This window comes from Lithobates pipiens, unplaced genomic scaffold (genome assembly GCF_037356315.1).
Source record: "Lithobates pipiens isolate NorthernLeopardFrog02 unplaced genomic scaffold, aLitPip1_a1.2 Scaffold_1, whole genome shotgun sequence".
Classification (NCBI taxonomy): Eukaryota; Metazoa; Chordata; class Amphibia; order Anura; family Ranidae; genus Lithobates; species Lithobates pipiens.
Genome location: NW_027507685.1, coordinates 178,752,088 through 178,770,224, shown reverse-complemented (window position 1 = coordinate 178,770,224; position 18,137 = coordinate 178,752,088). Strand labels below are relative to the sequence as shown.

Sequence of the window (18,137 nt, the reverse complement as noted above, 5' to 3'; positions counted from 1 at the left end):
GAAAAGGAGGAGTCAGTAGCTCCGTGGGGGGGAGGACTCCAGAAGAGGAGGATCTAGGCTGCGCTGCTTAAGCGTTCGGGTTTGACTTGAAGAAAAGGTGGCAACCCTAGCGCCACCAGCCTATTCAAAATAAACAGGCTGCTTTAACATAGCTCCTTCCAGTAATGCAACTATGGTGTGTATAGGCAATTATTATTGGATATACTGTATAATAGGGCAAAGAGGGTCTGCTAATAAGTAAACCAAGCATGAAGCATCTATGTCTACGCTAGTCGTCTGTCCTGCCCCATTACGTATGCCAAACTCCAGTGTCCAGTGTCTGTCTTACGCCCGATTTACGCCCGTTCTACGCCAATCCTGCGCCTGCCCTACGCAAATAAAGCGTGTTTACCATGTCTTCGCCTTTCCTGCGCCTGCTCTACGCTCGTCCCACGCCCACCCTACGCTCGTCCTACGCCCGCCCTACGCCTTCTCTGTGCTTCTTCTGCGCCCGCCCTACGTGTTCTCTGCACCTATTCTACGCTCATCTCACGCCCGCCCTGCGTATTCTCTACGCCTATTCTACGCTCTTTCCTCGCCCGTCCTACGCCTTCTCTACGCCCGCCCTACGCCTTCTCTACGCCCGCCCTGCGCTCATTCTACGCCCGCCCTACGCCAGTTCCCGTATCTTTTGGACAACGTTGATCTATCGGAAAAGCAGTGTGCGTTCCAAAACACGGAAGTGTAGTGGACGTTGTGGTTGATGTCATCAATTGGCGCCAGCGGATGCTTGTATCGTAACAGATTGTAAGGAGAGTAAGGGGACGGAGATGGTTGTTTTACATGGTGAGTATTAGAAGTGCTGGAGATGGAGGCCTCACCATTGTACAGTGACAGAGTCAGGCGGGGGGTGAGAAAGGCACACTGGGACTTGTAGTGGAGAGGAGACACAAAAGGGCCAATAAATAAAATGCCAAAAAAAAAAAACTGTTAACCACTTCAGCCCTCGGTAGGATTTACCCCCTTCCTGACCAGGCCCTTTTTTTGCGATTCAGCACTGTGTCGCTTTAGCTGACAATTGTGCGATCGTGCAATGTTGTACCCAAACAAAATTAACGTCCTTTTTTTTCCCCCACAAGTTGAGCTTTCTGTTCTTTTGGTGGTATTTGATCACCTCTGCATTTTTTTTTTTTTTTGCGCAATAAACAAAAAAAGTGACAATTTTGAAAAAAACTAATTTTTTTACATTTTTCTGTAATAAATGTCCCCAAGAAAATATAAAAAAACAAAGTTCTTCCTCAGTTTAAACCAATATGTATTCTTCTACATATTTTTGGTAAAAAAATCGCAATAAGCTTATATTGATTGGTTTGCGCAAAAGTTATCATGTCTAAAATATAAATAGGGGATAGATTTATTATTCCTTTTTTTTTTTATTAGTAATGGCAGTGATCTGCTTTTTTTATCGTGATTGTGGCAGACAGATCAGATACCTTTGACACTATTTTGGGACCATTGACATTTATACAGCGACCAGTGGTATAATAATGCACTGATTACTGTGTAAATGTCGCTGGCAGGAAAAGGGTTAAGTGTGTTCCCTCAGCGTGTTCTAACTGTAGGGAGGGATGGGCTCACTAGAACATGACAGAGATCACTGCTCCCGATCACTGGAAGCAGTAGATCCCTATCATGTTGCTAGGCAGAACAGAGAAATGCCTTGTTTACATAGGCCTCTCCCCGTGCTGCCTCTTCATGCCACGATCGCGGGCCACCAGCGGACATCGAGACCGCGGGCACGCCCGCTAGCAATCGTTGATGGAGTGACGTATGAGTACATCCAATTTGCGCAACCGCGCCACTTTGCTGATATATATGTAGGCATGAGTTGATCTGCAAGTGGTTAAAGTGGAAGTTAACCCATCGATCTAACAGTTTGAAAAAACAGTTACATTCCCGGCATGCCGGAAATGTTAACTGTCACATTTGTTGTGCTCTCAACCAAACTGTCAAACCATCCAATGGCTGGTGTCATAACTGATCACATGTGCAGCTTCATGGCAGTTAAAGATTAAAGGGAGGCCAAGACGGCAGCTTCCTTGGCTGAAAATGATAGGAGGGTTTACTTCCACTTTAAGTTCCCTGTATGCTAGGACTGCTAACTGTCACATTTGCTTGTGTTCTCAACCAAACTGTCAAACCATCAAATGGCTGGTGTCCTAACTGATCACATGTGCAGCACCATGGCAACTGCTGATCAAGCAGAGGCCAAGATGGCAGCTTCCTTGGCTGAAAAGGTTAGGAGGGTTTAATTCAGTTTTCAGGCACTGTTTACAACTGGGAATGCAGCAGATTTGTTGTGATTCTGCCAGGAATCTCAAAACGCACTTCAATCGCAAAATGCAGGTTCAAGTGTCATTATTTTCAATAGCGCTTAAAATGCAATGCCGTTTTTCTGTGCAATTTATCGTGTGGCATATTGCCTGAAGCTTGTTGCTCAAAAAGGAGCAGGAGCTAATTTTTAGCAACAAGCTTCATGCGATATGATAAATTGTGGAAAATAGACACCATGTTTTAGGTGCCATTGAAAATAATGGTACCTGAACCTGCGTTTTTTGAATGGCTGACATTCCCAGAAAAATTAGTGCGCGTCCTCTAAACTCCTCTCTAACCCCAACTCCCACTTTTTGTACTCCAGTGAGCTGTGGGGGTGAGGAATGAGTACATAAAGTTGGAGTTCAGGTTAGAGGTAAGTTTAATGACAGCGCTCATTTTGGACAGCAGCACCTTTTGGGGCGGTCTGCGCCCTGCCCATTGAAATGAATGGGTGGCGCTTCCAAAGCGCCTGGAAAGCACGCAACACAGGCCCTTTTAAGCTCCACTTACACAGCGGTAAAGCGCCTCTAAAAGAAGCAGTGCCTTACTGCTAATGCAAGGCAGCCCCGGTGTGAAAGGGGTCTTAGTGCCTTGGAAACTTTCCAAAAAGGGTAATTTTGGGGTGTATTTGTACTTTCCTGACTTGTTAGTGTCTCACGAAAATGTCAGTACATCAGGTGTGATCAATCTTCAATGATGATTGGCACCATAGCTTGTAGACTTTATAAATTTTGCAAAGACCAAATAATATACCCTGATTTGGGTTATTTTTGCCAAAGAAATGTAGCAGTATAAATTTTGGTCAAAGTTTAGGCTCCATGCACACTGAAGCTCAAAAAAGCTTTTTCTGGACGCCAGATTGCTGGCAGAAAACACTTTGTACTAGCGTTTATGAGCGTTTTCAATAAAAATACACAGAGGACACTCCAAAAATCCCACAGTGCATTCCAAACTCCCACAATGCATTGAAAAAATAGAATGCCAAACACTAACGTGTGTTTATGAGTGTTTATCTGCGTTTTTTGGCGGTGAAAAAGGGCACTTTGAACGCGAATTTCTGGCGTTCAGAAAAAAGCCCATAAACTCCACTGCTCATTAAAGCTAAAAAACTTCCATGTGTGCATGGACACATAGGCTAACATAGAGTGGAGTTTATGGGCTTTAAAAAAAAAAACGCCCAAACTCCATTAAACTGCAGTTTGAGCTCCAATGTGTATGGAGCCTTATAAAGAAAAATTACTAATTAGCAAAATTTTAGCAAATTTTTGTGAAGATTTATAGTGCAAAAAATAAAAAAACCCAGTGGTGATTAAATCCCACCAAAAGAAAGCTCTATTTGTGTGAAAAAAGGACAAAAATTTTATGTTGTATGACTGAGTAATTGCCATTCAAAGTGTGACAGCTGAAAATTGGCCCAGTTAGGGAGAGGGTATAATTGCCCAGTGGGTAGGAGGTTAAAGTAGACCTATAGGCAAATCTCTTTATTTTTATTTTTTTATCATTTTGGATAGAGGGACGGTTATATATTTTTTTTTACCATCTTTGTCCTGTTGGGGAGATTTCCCTTCACTTCCTGTCCCATAGCCAAACAGGAAGTGATAGGAAATCCCTACAAATGAAGAGAATTTCCTGGGGACCCCCAGGTCAACAGAACTAGTGTCCACATTGGAAGATTTCTCCTCTATTACTTTTCTGGGGACAACCTGAAATTTGGGGTTTTCTTTTACTTTCAATGATAATGGTAAACAGGACAAAGAGAGAGAGTGAATCTCCCTGAGACCCCTTTCACACTGGGCCACGTTAGCGCTAAAGCGGTGCTTGTTTTAGCGGTGCTTTGAACCCCAAAGAAGGGGTTAACAACTCCTGTGTTGCAATTCTGAAGCGCTTTTCAGGTGTTTTGGAGGTGCTGCCCGTTCATTGCAATGGATAGGGCACATTTTGGGAGCGCTGTATACAGCGCCCCCAAACTGCCCCGAGGATGCTGCTTGCAGGACTTTTCTGAACATCCCCTAAGCGCACCGCCCAAATGTGAAAGCACCCTTTGTAATGAATGGGGGGCAACTATTTTTATTGCTAAAATGCCTGAAAATTGCCTCAGTGTGATAGCGATCTACCAGTGGCACAGACAGCAATTACAATTGACAGGTGTTCTTTTTTTTTTTTTTTTTTTTTGCCACCTCAGTGATTTCCCTTATTTTCAAAGGATCCAGATCAGTTTTTCACTCAGAATCCCTTACATCCATCTTCAACAATTGACAGGTGTTCTAATCCCTCTGCACTCTATACAAAACAAAGGAAAAAAAAACTAAAAACCTGGTCTTGATCCAGCGATGTGCCCAAGAGCAGTGTCTCTCTCTGGCCACGAATGCAGCAGCGGGACCCATTGACAGCCTGTGGGGAGAGAGCGGGGGACAAGGCCAAGCCATGCACACAGAGCTGGAGCCTGCATGAGTGCCCCCATAGCAAGCAACTTGCTATGGGGGCATTCAGAAAGGGGGAGGGGCCAGGAACACTGGCTGGGGACCCAAGAAGTGGAGGAAGTATACAATGCTTGTTAGTTAAAAAAAAAAAATCCCTTTACATTCACTTTAAACATGTAGTTATAACTAAATAGGGCAATATCTTTTTGTTTTCTTTAGGACTCTTGGGAAAAGTTGATTAGTTTTGGCTATGGCAAAGGAAAATAGGGGCGACTGATGTTTGTATGTACATTTTTCTATCATTCTTTCTTACAGCTGCCCCTGCCTCCTCTTGCTGAAGCTTTGCTCCTCCAGTTGTGCTTCCAAGATTTTCTCTAACCTGCCATTGACTGAGAACCTAAAAATGGATGTGGTGGAAGCCTGGGTGAAAGATCAGCTCCATGAAATTCTGGGTATGAGCGATCGTCATGTGGCCCAGTTCCTTGTTGGCACTGCTCAACGGAGTTCAAGCTCTGTCGATTTTGTAAGCCGCCTAACTAGCACAGGAGCAATCGATGTCACCGATAAAGTGCGAAGCTTTGCGGAGGAACTCTGGTTGAAGGTAAGAGTGTTTATGATCTGTATTGTGTACTTGACGAGGCCTGTCTACAGGATAAATGTCAGTGGAAAAGCAGTCATGATCGGGAAAAGTGGTAAAAAAATTCCATTCTTAGAGCTTTTTTTAAGTAAAACTGGTAGCATACTGTAATTCTTTGTTTATGGAGTACGCATGCTGCTACAGGCGGTCACACGGGTCATTTTTTAGTCCTTTTCAACTACTTTCAAACCACTGGGATTCACAAATATGAATGAAAATAATTGCCATAATAACAAACGCTTCTGGGTCTCTGATTATTCTACACCAAGAACCCCCCCACCAAACGTTCACGTTCTGGCAACAGCTAGTCAACACAGTTCTGCCCTTGTGCCACGATACTGGCTGTCATAGGGGCTGCCCTAAAAAGTTAATTAAAATCTTGCTTCAAGATGACTCTACTGCCCAGAGGTAGGTGGCCTATCAATTGATGTTTCTGGTGTCATGTTGGTACAGTGGGGGGGGGGGGGGGGTCAAGTGAGGCCTCAGCCCAGGGGTTACTATGTTATCTTGACTACCTTTGTCTGTTTTGTGGGACACGCATGGATAGCAGTAGTTGTGTGTATTCTTTTAGACATCAAAGGTATTTTTTATGTTTTTTAACCTGCTCTCTTTTGGCAGACTTCTTTTTTTTTGGACTGCCAAATTTAGCCCCTAGGTGCCAGTGTTACTTTCTGCTACCTAACGAAATTGACAATAAAAAATAATTAAGGAAATGGTTGCTAGAAACTAAGTAATTTTACCTCCCACAAGTTTCATTAACCACCAGAATATGATGGAGTGGGAAGTTAAAACCGGGCAATAAATTGACTACTTTAACCACTTAAGGACCACCGTATTGCCATTGTACGTCATCGCAATGGCACAGGCAGGCACAAGCACGTACATGTACGTGCCTGCCTTCCAGCGGGTGGGGGGTCCAATCGGACCCCCTCCCGCTGGATACGGCGGTCCGGTTCGCTACAGGAGCGATCCGTGATGAGGGGATGGCCGTTGGTTTCTGGCCACCCCCTCTGGATCGCTCCTGGCCAATGAGAAGCTTCCTCCCACTGTGTATTGTTTACACAGGAAGGAGGAAGTGATGTCATTCTCCTCGGGGCGGTCTTTTTGACCGGACTACGAGGAGATGACTAAAAGTAAGTGTGCACCAACACTACACTGACATGTAGGTACACACAGGCACACAAGCCCCCCCCCCCCCCCCCCCCCCCCCAGTCACAGTGTCACTGATTGCATTGATCATTTCTTTACTGATCACTGCATTCAGTGTCAGTTGTAACAGTAAAAACTGTCAGGGCAGTTAGTGTTAGGTCCAGGGTAGCCCCCTATCACCCCCCAATAAAGATTTAACCCCCTGATTGCCCCTAGAGTTAACCCTTTCACCCCCTTTTGCCAGTGTCACTAAGCGATAATTTTTCTGATCGCTGCATTAGTGTCGCTACTGTCGCTAGGTAGCTAGTTATTTTTTTAGGTTCACCGCCAGGTTTTTATATCGCTAGGTACCCCGATATACTACCCAATAATGGTTTTAACCCCCTGATTGCCCCTAGTTAACCCTTTCACCCCCTTTTGCCAGTGTCACTAAGCAATCATTTTTCTGATCGCTGCATTAGTGTCGCTAGTTTTTTTTTTTAGGTTCACCGCCAGGTTTTTATAGCGCTAGGTACCCCGATATACTACCCAATAATGGTTTTAACCCCCTGATTGCCCCTAGTTAACCCTTTCACCCCCTTTTGCCTGTGTCACTAAGCGATCGTTTTTCTGATCGCTGCATTAGTATCACTAGTGTCGTTAGGTAGCTAGTTATTTTTTTTAGGTTCATCGCCAGGTTTTTATAGCGTTAGGTACCCCCATATACTACCCAATAATGGTTTTAACCCCCTGATTGCCCCTAGTTAACCCTTTCACCAGCGATCACAGTATAAGTGTCACTGGTGACGCTGGTTAGCCAGTTAGTTATTTAGGTTCCCCGTCAGGTTTTTATATAGCGCCAGGGACCCCCATATACTACCTAATAAAAATTTGAACCCCCTGATTGCCCCTAGTTAACCCTTTCACCACTGATCACCGTATAAGTGTTACGGGTGACTCTGGTTAGTTTGCTTTTTATAGCATCAGGGCACACACCATTTATTACCCAATAAAGGTTTAACCCCCTGATCACCCGGCGGGTGATATCAATTAGGTTTTAGGGTCAGGGTCTGCGTCGCCCCAGGCAGCGCTAGGTTAGTGCCAGTACCGCTAACACCCACACGCAAAGCATAAACCTCCCGTAGTGGTATAGAATCTGAACAGTTCAATATCTGATCTGATCAGATCTATACTAGCATCCCCAGCAGTTTAGGGTTCCAAAAAAACGCATTGTTAGCGGGATCAGCCCAGATACCTGCTAGCACCTGCGTTTTGCCCCTCTGCCCAGCCCACCCAAGTGCAGTATCGATCGATCACTGTCACTTACAAAACACTAAACACATAACTGCAGCGATCGCAGAGTCAGGCCTGATCCCTGCGATCGCTAACAGTTTTTTTGGTAGCATTTTATATTTAAATCCGGAAGGCAGTGCTTGGTTTTCGGGGTCCCGTACGTGGCTAGGCTCCCAAAAAGTCCCCCACATGTGGTATCCCCGTACTCGGAAGAAGCAGCAGAATTTATTTTGGGGTGTAATTTGACTTATGCTCATAGCATGTGTGAGCAATATATCATTTAGTGACAACTTTTTGTAAAAAAAAAAAAAAATGTTTTTTATTTTTTGTCATTATTCAATCCCTTGGGACAAAAAAAATAAAAAATTCAATGGTCTCAACATGGCCCTCAGCAAATAGCTTGGGGTGTCTACTTTCCAAAATGGGGTCATTTGGGGGGATTTTGTGCCATCTTGGCATTTTATGGCCTTCAAAACTGTGATAGGTAGTGAGGAGTAAAATAAAAAATTTATGCCCTTAGAAATCCTGAAGGCGGTGCTTGGATTTCGGGGTCCCGTACGCGGCTAGGCTCCCAAAAAGTCCCACACATGTGGTATCCCTGTACTCAGGAGAAGCAGCAGAATGTATTTTGGGGTGTCATTTCACATATGCCCATAGCATGTGTGAGCAATATATCATTTAGTGACAACTTTGTGCAAAAAAAAAAAAAGTTTGTAATATTCCCGCAACTTGTGGCAAAATATAAAATATTCCATGGACTCAACATGCCTCTCAGTAAATAGCTTGGGGTGTCTTCTTTCCAAAATGGGGTCATTTTGGGGGGTTTTGTGCTATTTTGGCATTTTATGGCCTTCGAAACTGTGATAGGTAGTGAGGAGTGAAATCAAAAATTTGCACCCTTAGAAATCCTGAAGGTGGTGATTGGTTTTCGGGGGGACGTGCGCGACTAGACTCCCAAAAAGTCCCACACATGTGGTATCCCCATACTCGGGAGAAGTAGCGGAATATATTTTGGGGTGCAATTCCACATATAACTATGGCATATGTGAGCAATATATCATTTAGTGACAACTTTTTGTAAAAAATTTTTTTTTTTGTCATTATTCAATCCCTTAGGACAAAAAAAAAAAATATTCAATGGGCTCAACATACCCATCATCAATTTCCTTGGGGTATCTACTTTCCAAAATGGGGTCATTTGGGGGGGGGGGGGGGTTGTACTGCCCTGCCATTTTAGCACCTCAAGAAATGAGATAGGCAGTCCTAAATTAAAAGCTGTGTAAATTCCAGAAAATGTACTCTAGTTTGTAGACGCTATAACTTTTGCGCAAACCAAAAAATATACGCTTATTGACATTTTTTTTTTTACTAAAGACATGTGGCTGAATACATTTTGCCCTCAATGTATGACTAAAATTTAGTTTATTCGATTTTTCTTATAACAAAAAGAAGAAAATATCTTTATTTTTCAAAATTTTCGCTCTTTTTCCATTTATATCGCAAAAAATAAAAATCGCAGAGGCAATCAAATACCATCAAAAGAAAGCTCTATTTGTGGGAAGAAAAGGACGCAAATTTCATTTGGGTGCAATATTGCATGACCGCGCAATTACCAGTTAAAGCAGCGCAGTGCGAAATTGGAAAAAGACCTCTGGTCCTTAAGGTGTTTATTGGTCCGGGTCTGTAGTGGTTAAGGTTTAGTTCCGATATAGGTGAATCGGATGTGTTTGCAACCGCAATGGGGCCAGTTCCCACATGTCCAGGGTGGCTTCAGTCTGTGTTAAAAGATTCCTGTGCGTTTTTAGGTCCAGTTCACTGTCCTGTTCTGTGCAGCAATCCCCCCCCCCCACTGACTTGAGCCCCATCACCATGTGCCCCAGAGCCTTAGGTCTCTGGGGTCTCTCCCTTCTTCATTGGCTGAGACTGCAGCGGGAGCCATTGGCCTGCTTGGGTGCCCCCATTGTAAGCTGCTCACTCTGGGGGTCCTTGGCAGGAGGGGGGGGGGGGCAGGAGTGCCAATGGGATACCCGGGAAGGGGAAGATTGGGGCTGCTCTGTGCAAAACCACTGCACAGAGTAGGAAATTATGACATGTTTGTTATTTAAAGTGATATTAAAGTCTTTAAACTGTTCATAGATGGATGGAAAGTCGGCCGTTCTCAGCTGAACCAGCTGAATTTCAATCCGCCGATAAACAGGACTGGTGGAAGTGCTAACCAGTGTACTCTGACAGCATAGGGCTCACTTAGCAGAGCAGGGGGGTTTCCTCCATCCACCTCCTTCTAATCATCTATGGTCAGCCTAACACTGACCAGTAAGAAGCTGCAAGAGAGCAGTTTAGGTGAGTATATGGCGATCAGAGATGAGTCCTTTCCAGAGACACTGGGGTTGATTTACTAAAGGCAAATCCGCTCTGCACTACAAGTGCACTTTCTGTAGATCTGAGGGGAAGCTCTGCTGATTTTATTTTATTACTTCACATCCAATCATGTGCAAGTAAAAATGCTATTTTTTATTTTCCTTGCATGTCCCCTTCAAATCTACAGTGACTGCACTTACAGTGCAAAGTGTATTTGCCTTTAGTAAATAACTCCCACTGTCATCTTACCTTGCCTTTTTGGTTTCTCTTTGAAAAAGAATTGTTTTGTGTTAAGGGTGGGTGAGGCATCTGTTGTATCAAGTTAGCAAGTTCCAGCTGATGATTCCCCATGACCAATTGGCAATAGTTCTCTTTTCTTTATAGAAAGGAGGTTAATTGTTTTTCAATCTTCCTTTGTTAAGAGTTTGGCACATCAGCCTATATGGCCTGCTGTGAAGTTTCTCCAGCAATCTCCTACCCTCACTGCTCATACTTCCTCATCATAGATGCCTACTGGCTAGGGGCCAGTGTGGTGTATGATTCTGCGCACTGCACCGTACTCCTTTTCTTTTCATTGGGTTACCTTCCAATACATACAGTACACTGCCACAGCAACATTGTCAGTTGCTTGTTGTTGGATACCACATAGAGATCACTCTCTCTTCTTTAAGAATTTTTATATATTTATGATATATATAAAAATAAAAGGGGGGATTTGGGACTTTGAATGAAGCACATATGTAGTGTGCCTCCATCCCTGATTCAAGTAAATAAATAAGGAATTTGGGACTTTAAATGAAACTAATGACATTGATAAAAGGACATATGCATTTTTTACATCTTTTCATGTTATTAAATATCAATAATACAAAACAAGTATAGGGTATTGGTCATGTGTATATCTACATCTGCATGTATAATGGACATCAAGGATACATGAGTATATATCAGCTTATCAGCTTGGCAACACGTGGTAGTGTAGAAAAATGTATAGATTCTGTAAAAAAACTAAATATATATATATATATATATATATATATATATATATATATATATATATATATATATATATATATATATATATATATATATATATATGCGGCACATTGCAATAGGAGTAAACAATATAGAATGGAATAAGCATGATTAGTGTAGATGAGCTGGAGTAGTTTCTAATGCAGGCATGTAGCTGCATCCTAAGTGTCAGACGCGTTTTGTGTATGGACACTCATCAGGGGCGGATGCTCAGGAATATCTATAAAGAATAAATATAATTAATCTGACATGGCACTAGACATGACAGCAAAAGGCAAATATGGCAGTCCTGGATACTTGCATAAGATGAAATGCGATGAAGTATGATGAGTGTGGGGCCAAGGCCAGAAGGTAGTCTGTCCCAGGAGCTGAGGTAGTTTGGAGCCACGCTCCAGCAGGGCGCACACATAGAGCCCCCCAGAACACCCATAGCCAGTCTTCACAGTGAGTCGAAATGATGGATACGTGGTGACTGTCAGAAAGTCTAATAAATGAATGGGGTATCACTGAGCTACATAATGCTAATGAGAAACTCCAGTGAGGATAAAAGGTGACCATTTAGAATGGTAAAAATAATGAAAAGTCAGTGCACGTAATGATATACCAAAAAACCAAGTTAGCAAGAATGATAAAGAGATGTGCAGAGACATCAGGGACAGTCCCACATCACCAGGACCGGTTGGAGAGAGAGGTGACGGTATAGTTACCTCGATGTGTACAAAAAAACGCAAGTGCTTCTGTAAAGTGGGGCATCGTGGAATGTGTGGCAAGGAAAACTGTGTATGGGGAGGCGCCATATATACCCCCCCCCCCCCCAAGCCTGTTGACTAGTACCTGCGCCATGCTGGCACATCATGTGCAAGGAGGGACCTCAACACAGGCGGTGAGCACCGCCCAGGAAAGAGGCTCCCAGCTATGTCGGCTAGAGTGGAAAAGCTTGCGCCTCACATCATAACGCCTGGAGGACATCCAACACGAGGCATGGTGCATAGCGCCGAGGCACTGTGGGTACCCACCCAACCCCCCCACGTCCTGATGAGTGTCCATACACGAAACGTGTCGGGCACTTGGGATGCAGATACATGCCTGCATAAGAAACTACTCCAGCTCATCATCTACACTAATCATGTGTATACCATTCTATAATATTTACTCCTATTGCAATGTGCCGCCTATATGATATGTGTATAGATATGAATTTACAGAATCTATCAATTTTTCTACACTATATACTATGTGTTGCCAAGATGATACATACTTGGGTATCCTTGATGTCCATTATACATGCAGATGTATGTGTGTGTGTGTGTATATACATGAATAACCAATACCCTTTACTTGTTTTGTATTATTGATATGCATTTTTTACATCTTTTCATGTTATTAAATATGTCCTTTTATCAATCCACCTCCACAATGTCATTAGTTTAATTTAAAGTCCCAAATTCCTTACATATAATCTCTTCATTTGTTGTCTCTTCTGCACAGCTTCCCCGCAAAGTGCCAGTTGAACGCCCGGCTCGGGCAGCAGAGCGAGAGGCCCTGGCCATGCAAAAGAAAAACAAATCCTACACCCTTCTGGAGGATAGCGATGAGGACGAGGCAAAGGAAGAGAGCAAATATGACAAGAAAAATAAGAAGAAACATTTGAGGAAGAGGAGGAAAGAGTCGTCTGACAGTGAGAGTGACCACGCACAGTGAGTACAGCTGTTCTGTGACTTGTGTAACGGTTATGTAATATTCAGTAAACACTGTAGAGAGTAGCAAAGAATCTGTTCCCTATTGTCAGGCCATACCTGAAAATAGTGGCAAGTATGCCATGCTGGTTTTGTTAAGATAGACATTAATGATGTCTTTATATATAAGGAGAGAGACAAAAAGGCGCAACAACGATCTCCTTAACTCAGCGCAATCGCGTCAAAAAATAAAAACAATAGACATCACATGATAGTGTTTTATTCCTGCGCTACCTCTGATGATCTATCAAATACCAAGGGCTGCTGCAACTACCGAAATGGGTCACACCGTATCCACTTAATATAAAACTAAAAATGTGTTGGTGTTGCGCTGCTCTTATATTATATAACCCTCCGAGGGTGGTAAATAAAATGCCTAATTACACAAATCAGTAGTGTAATATATATATATATATATATATATATATATATATATGTATAAATGTCTGATAAATGATATCAAAAAGTGCTAAAATAAATAAAAACACCACAGAGGTGATAAAAATCCAAATAAATGAAAATCAAGTGAACAGAAGTAAATAACTAAAAGCAATCTCTTAAACAAAAATTACTTATTTGATAAAGTGCAGAGAAAATGCAGAAAAATGTTAATGATAAAAAAAAAATTAAACGCACTACAGAGTCAGTTGAATCAGACCTCCACAAAATCACAACTGCCTGAATTGGGTGCAAAGCCAAGAACAGTGAATTGGTCATAAAGTGCCAAGTGCTTCTTATAAATGTGCAGATAAGTAAACACTCTCCAGAGGTGATATAAGTGAACCACCCTAATAGTAAACAAATGATATACAAGAAAACAACAGAGAATATAACTAGAACAAAAAGAGGGTGACCCTCTCCAGATCACATAGAAATAAAAATATAAAAGTAAATAAACTTAAAAATAAACAATAAATATATAGTAGTAAACGCACTACAGAGTCGGCTATAACATATGTTATACCCGAATGAATCCAGCCTCTATAGATTAAATATTCATATTAAAATCCATCAAAAAAGAAAAAACTAAAAGATATAAAGAATCCAGTCCATAAATAAACAGCGGTCTCCTTTAAGTGCAAGTGCTTTGTGCAAACTTGTGCAAATTCAACTGAGGTGTGGATCTCCCAGTGCTTAATCCCGTTGTGATCACACTTTAGTGGGCAGTGGCCCCTTACCTATAGCAAGGAGCGACTCACATAAAGGTATATAGATTTCCTTATCTGTCTTCTCCCCTGGTAAATCCGGTCGCCTTCTCCTTTAAATTTTTTTCTTATTGCTCCATAGGACCCAATAGATTAATAGAGAGGGAATACCATAGTGTAGTATTTCGCAAATGGCATTTATTAAAATATTTCATACACAGGGTACTCACACATTAATTGATTGTTGGTTACTAGAAAAAGGCTTTTTTCAATCAATTAATGTGCGAGTACCCTGTGTATGAAATATTTTAAGAAGAACATTTATAAGAAAAACTTGGCACTTTATGACCAATTCACTGTTCTTGGCTTTGCACCTAATTCAGGCAGTTGTGATTTTGTGGAGGTCTGATTCAACTGACTCTGTAGTGCGTTTTTTAAATTTTTTTTTTTTTTTTTTTTACCATTAAAATTTTTCTGCACTTTATCAAATAAGTAATTTTTGTTTAAGAGATTGCTTTTAGTTATTTACTTCTGTTCACTTGATTTTCATTTATTTGGATTTTTATCAGCTCTGTGGTGTTTTTATTTATTTTAGCACTTTGCACTTTTTGATATCATTTATCAGACATTTATACATATATATATTATTACATATATATATTACACTACTGATTTGTGTAATTAGGCATTTTATTTACCACCCTCGGAGGGTTATATAATATAAGAGCAGCGCAACACCAACATATTTTTAATAGACATCACATACCGTAATACATATGATCCTATTATCCTAAAACGATATGCTAAACAGCCGCTTAATTTTTAAAATACACAATGTTTCCAAAATTATAAATAAAATTCATAGACACTATATGTTATCAAATATCATTCATCATCAGCAGCGCTATTATCACTCATAAAATGATAAATTATATAAAATATATATCTCTCAATTTCCAATATAACATAAATAAGACCAGCCTATAGAAATACTGAACACTCAGCACTGGAAGCAGTATCAGATAATGATAAACGAGTGAGAGTCCCAATGCGTAATGGTGATAGAAATAATTGTCTGAAAATAGTGCACCCTTCCACCAAATTGCTCCACACGTGCGTCACACTCCCCTCTGGGGTTCAAACTCACCACACTTCTGAAATCAGTGGGTCTTAATTATAACTCCCACGTCTCTGCATCCTTATGCCTTCCTTACAGTTATCCAACAGTTCATCCAGACTCACCATATGGGGGAAAAAGAAACTCCACATAGTACAGTTCCGTTTATGAACTTTAATGAAAAAACTCCACACATACACAGGCTTGTCCTCATAAAATGAACACAGTCCTTGTTCCGTTTTTGGACGAATAGCAAGTTGTCATAAGCTATTTTATACAGCCAGTCACTGAGGGAATAGGGGATGGCTCCATAAAATGTCAAAACACTGCTCTGCACGCCGCTCACTGACCCTTCCGGTTTCTTTCCTCAGTATCTTGGAACGCAAGGAAGCCATACGTAAGCGCTGCTGATGATGAATGATATTTGATGACATGTTGTCATTCATAGTGTCTATGAATTTTATTTATCATTTTGGAAATATTAATGATGTCTTGTATCATCTGACATCTGATTTGTCCATCTTTCAACGACTTCCAGAAAAGAAAAAGCTTCATCTCCTCAGATAATCTCAGATGAAGAAGACCAAGAAGAGATAGAACGGTTAAAGGATCTGGAGGAAAGAGATGCTTTTGCAGAAAGAGTAAAGAAGAGAGATAAGGAGAAAACCAGGAATATTGTGGAGAGGTCAGATAAGAAGGTAAGGTGTTCCAAAACATAAAGATGGCTATAGGGAGAAGGCAATGTGGGGAAGTAATCTATTTTCTGAAAATGTCCACACCAGTTACATTTTTTACGGTTAGTGCTGTCATTCCTACATTATATTTCTAGACCTACTATTTTAATTTGTGTTCTGTACAATTACATTACAGGCATATGAAGAAGCACAGAAGAGACTAAAGATGGCAGAAGAAGATCGTAAAAAAATGGTAAACCTAATTGAATTTGATATTACAGTGTTTAACTTTATGCCTGGGGTTTAAAGTGGTTGTAAAAGCTCAAGGTTTTTTACTAATACTTAACTGAGCCCTATCTCGATCCAGTAATGTGCATGGTAGCCTCAATTCTCCGGGCACTCTCACTACTCATTGGATAAGGCCGCAGCACTAGCCATTGGCTGTCAATCACAGCCAGTGAGCCAGTCAGGAGAGGTAGGGGGTGGGCCCGAGCCATGGGTCTGTATGTGAATGGACACACAGAGCCGCAGCTTGGGAGCAAGCCTGCTTGGGTGCCCTCAGAGCAAGCTGGTTGCTCTGGAGAAACTTGGCAGAAGGGAGGGGCCAGGAGCGTTGGCGGAGGACCTGAGGAGAGGAGGATCCAGCCTGCTGTATGCAATATCACTGCTCAGAGCAGGTAAGTATAACATGATTTTTTTTCTCGAGCCTGGACTGGCTGAGTGACATATGCTGACATCGGGCTTTAGCTTGCTGAAAATGGATCAGATGTGTACTATAGGCAAAAGTGTTGTTCTTTTTTCCATTTTGGATAGAGCAAGGGAGGTTCATAACCCCTGTCTGCTTTCTTTTTTGTCACCTGTGTCCCTTGCAGAGGTTTCCCTTCACTTCCTGTCCCATAGCCAAACAGGAAGTGAGAGGGATTCCCAGGTCACCAGAGCTGGAGTCCCTATTGGAAAATGTCTCCTCTGTTGCATTTCTGGGGACAACCCAAAACCTTGGATTCTCCTTTTATATATTTACTTTCAGTGATAATAGTAAACAGGACATATAGAGAGGATGAATCTTAGGCACAGATAGCAATAAAAACTGACAGGACTTCTAATCCCTCTCCACTCACTAAAAATGAAAAGTTTTGCCTCTAGTTATACTTCAATACCTCAGAGAAGATTTATTAATAAATATAATAAATCTGATATAGCACCAAGTTTTTTTCGCAGTTCTGCATTGCCAGCTAGTTAGAATTGTATGGCGGAGGTGTAGCTGTTTGCTATGGGGCATGTTGTAATAGTTTTTTTTACCTTACACAAATCAAATTGATAAGCAAGGGCTAATGAAACTATTTGGCTCTCTTTTTTGGGGCCCAGTCACCTCTACCTTTTTGTCTCTGCAGATTTGGGATATACGTTCTAATGAATTAAAGTACTTAAATGGTGGCTGATCTGAAAAATCCATAGCATCTTTTTTTTTTTTTTTTTTTATATTGAGGTTTGGGAATTAATTGGGATGATTCAGCTCATTCAAACACAGATGAGCCATTGTATTACTGTATCTGCAGATGTTTAGCTGTAGTGGTTTTCTTTTTCGAATAAAAGCCTGTACTGACAAATAAACTGTTAAATGTTCAAATCTGCTGCTATAATGAACTCTTACATGGGCATTTTGTCCATAAGATTGGGACCAGCATTGTCTGTTGTGACTGATGCTCATTCTTTGCAGTGTTTGCATTGAAGCTTTTATACACTTAATGAACGCCCCATAGCAGATTTACTGCTACAGGGTGGCCGCTCTGTGCAGAATCATGTGCATATATATATACGTGATTCTGCCCTTCTGGGTAGGGGCATATGTCCCCAGGGCGCCACTTCTGCTGTGATTAGTCACAGCAGAAGCCGATCAGTGGGTGTCGGCCAGTTGATGTCCCTTGGCACCTTCCTGATTGTCAAGGGGAGAGGCTGGACGGAGCTCTGCTTATGTGAAAAGGCAGAGCTTTATCCTGTCAGCAGGGATGTGATGGATATTCTTTCTTTCCCTGCAAAGCAGGCAATAAAATTCAGTAAACCCCTTAGTAAAAGCACTTCACACAGTACACAAAAACACTAGTTAGACACACATTCAACCCTTTGACCACCCTAGGTGTTTAATCCCTTCCCAGCCAGTGTCATTAGTACAATGACAGTGAATATTTTTTAGCACTGATCACTATATTAGTGTCAATGGTTCCTGCAAAGTGTCAGATTG

At 41.7% G+C, this 18,137-nt stretch overlaps 1 protein-coding gene across 1 annotated transcript in view; it reads left to right on the top strand.

Moving 5' to 3' along the window:
• Positions 1–657: 657 nt before the first annotated feature.
• Positions 658–18,137, top strand: part of DHX16 (DEAH-box helicase 16) — a 74,617-nt gene continuing 57,137 nt past the window's right edge. Inside the window, exons 1-5 of the mRNA XM_077478952.1 lie at positions 658–825; positions 5,091–5,376; positions 12,715–12,923; positions 15,763–15,922; positions 16,095–16,151. Coding sequence (XP_077335078.1) covers positions 5,179–5,376; positions 12,715–12,923; positions 15,763–15,922; positions 16,095–16,151 — 624 coding nt within the window. The 5' untranslated portion in view covers positions 658–825; positions 5,091–5,178. The remainder of the gene's footprint in view (positions 826–5,090; positions 5,377–12,714; positions 12,924–15,762; positions 15,923–16,094; positions 16,152–18,137) is intronic.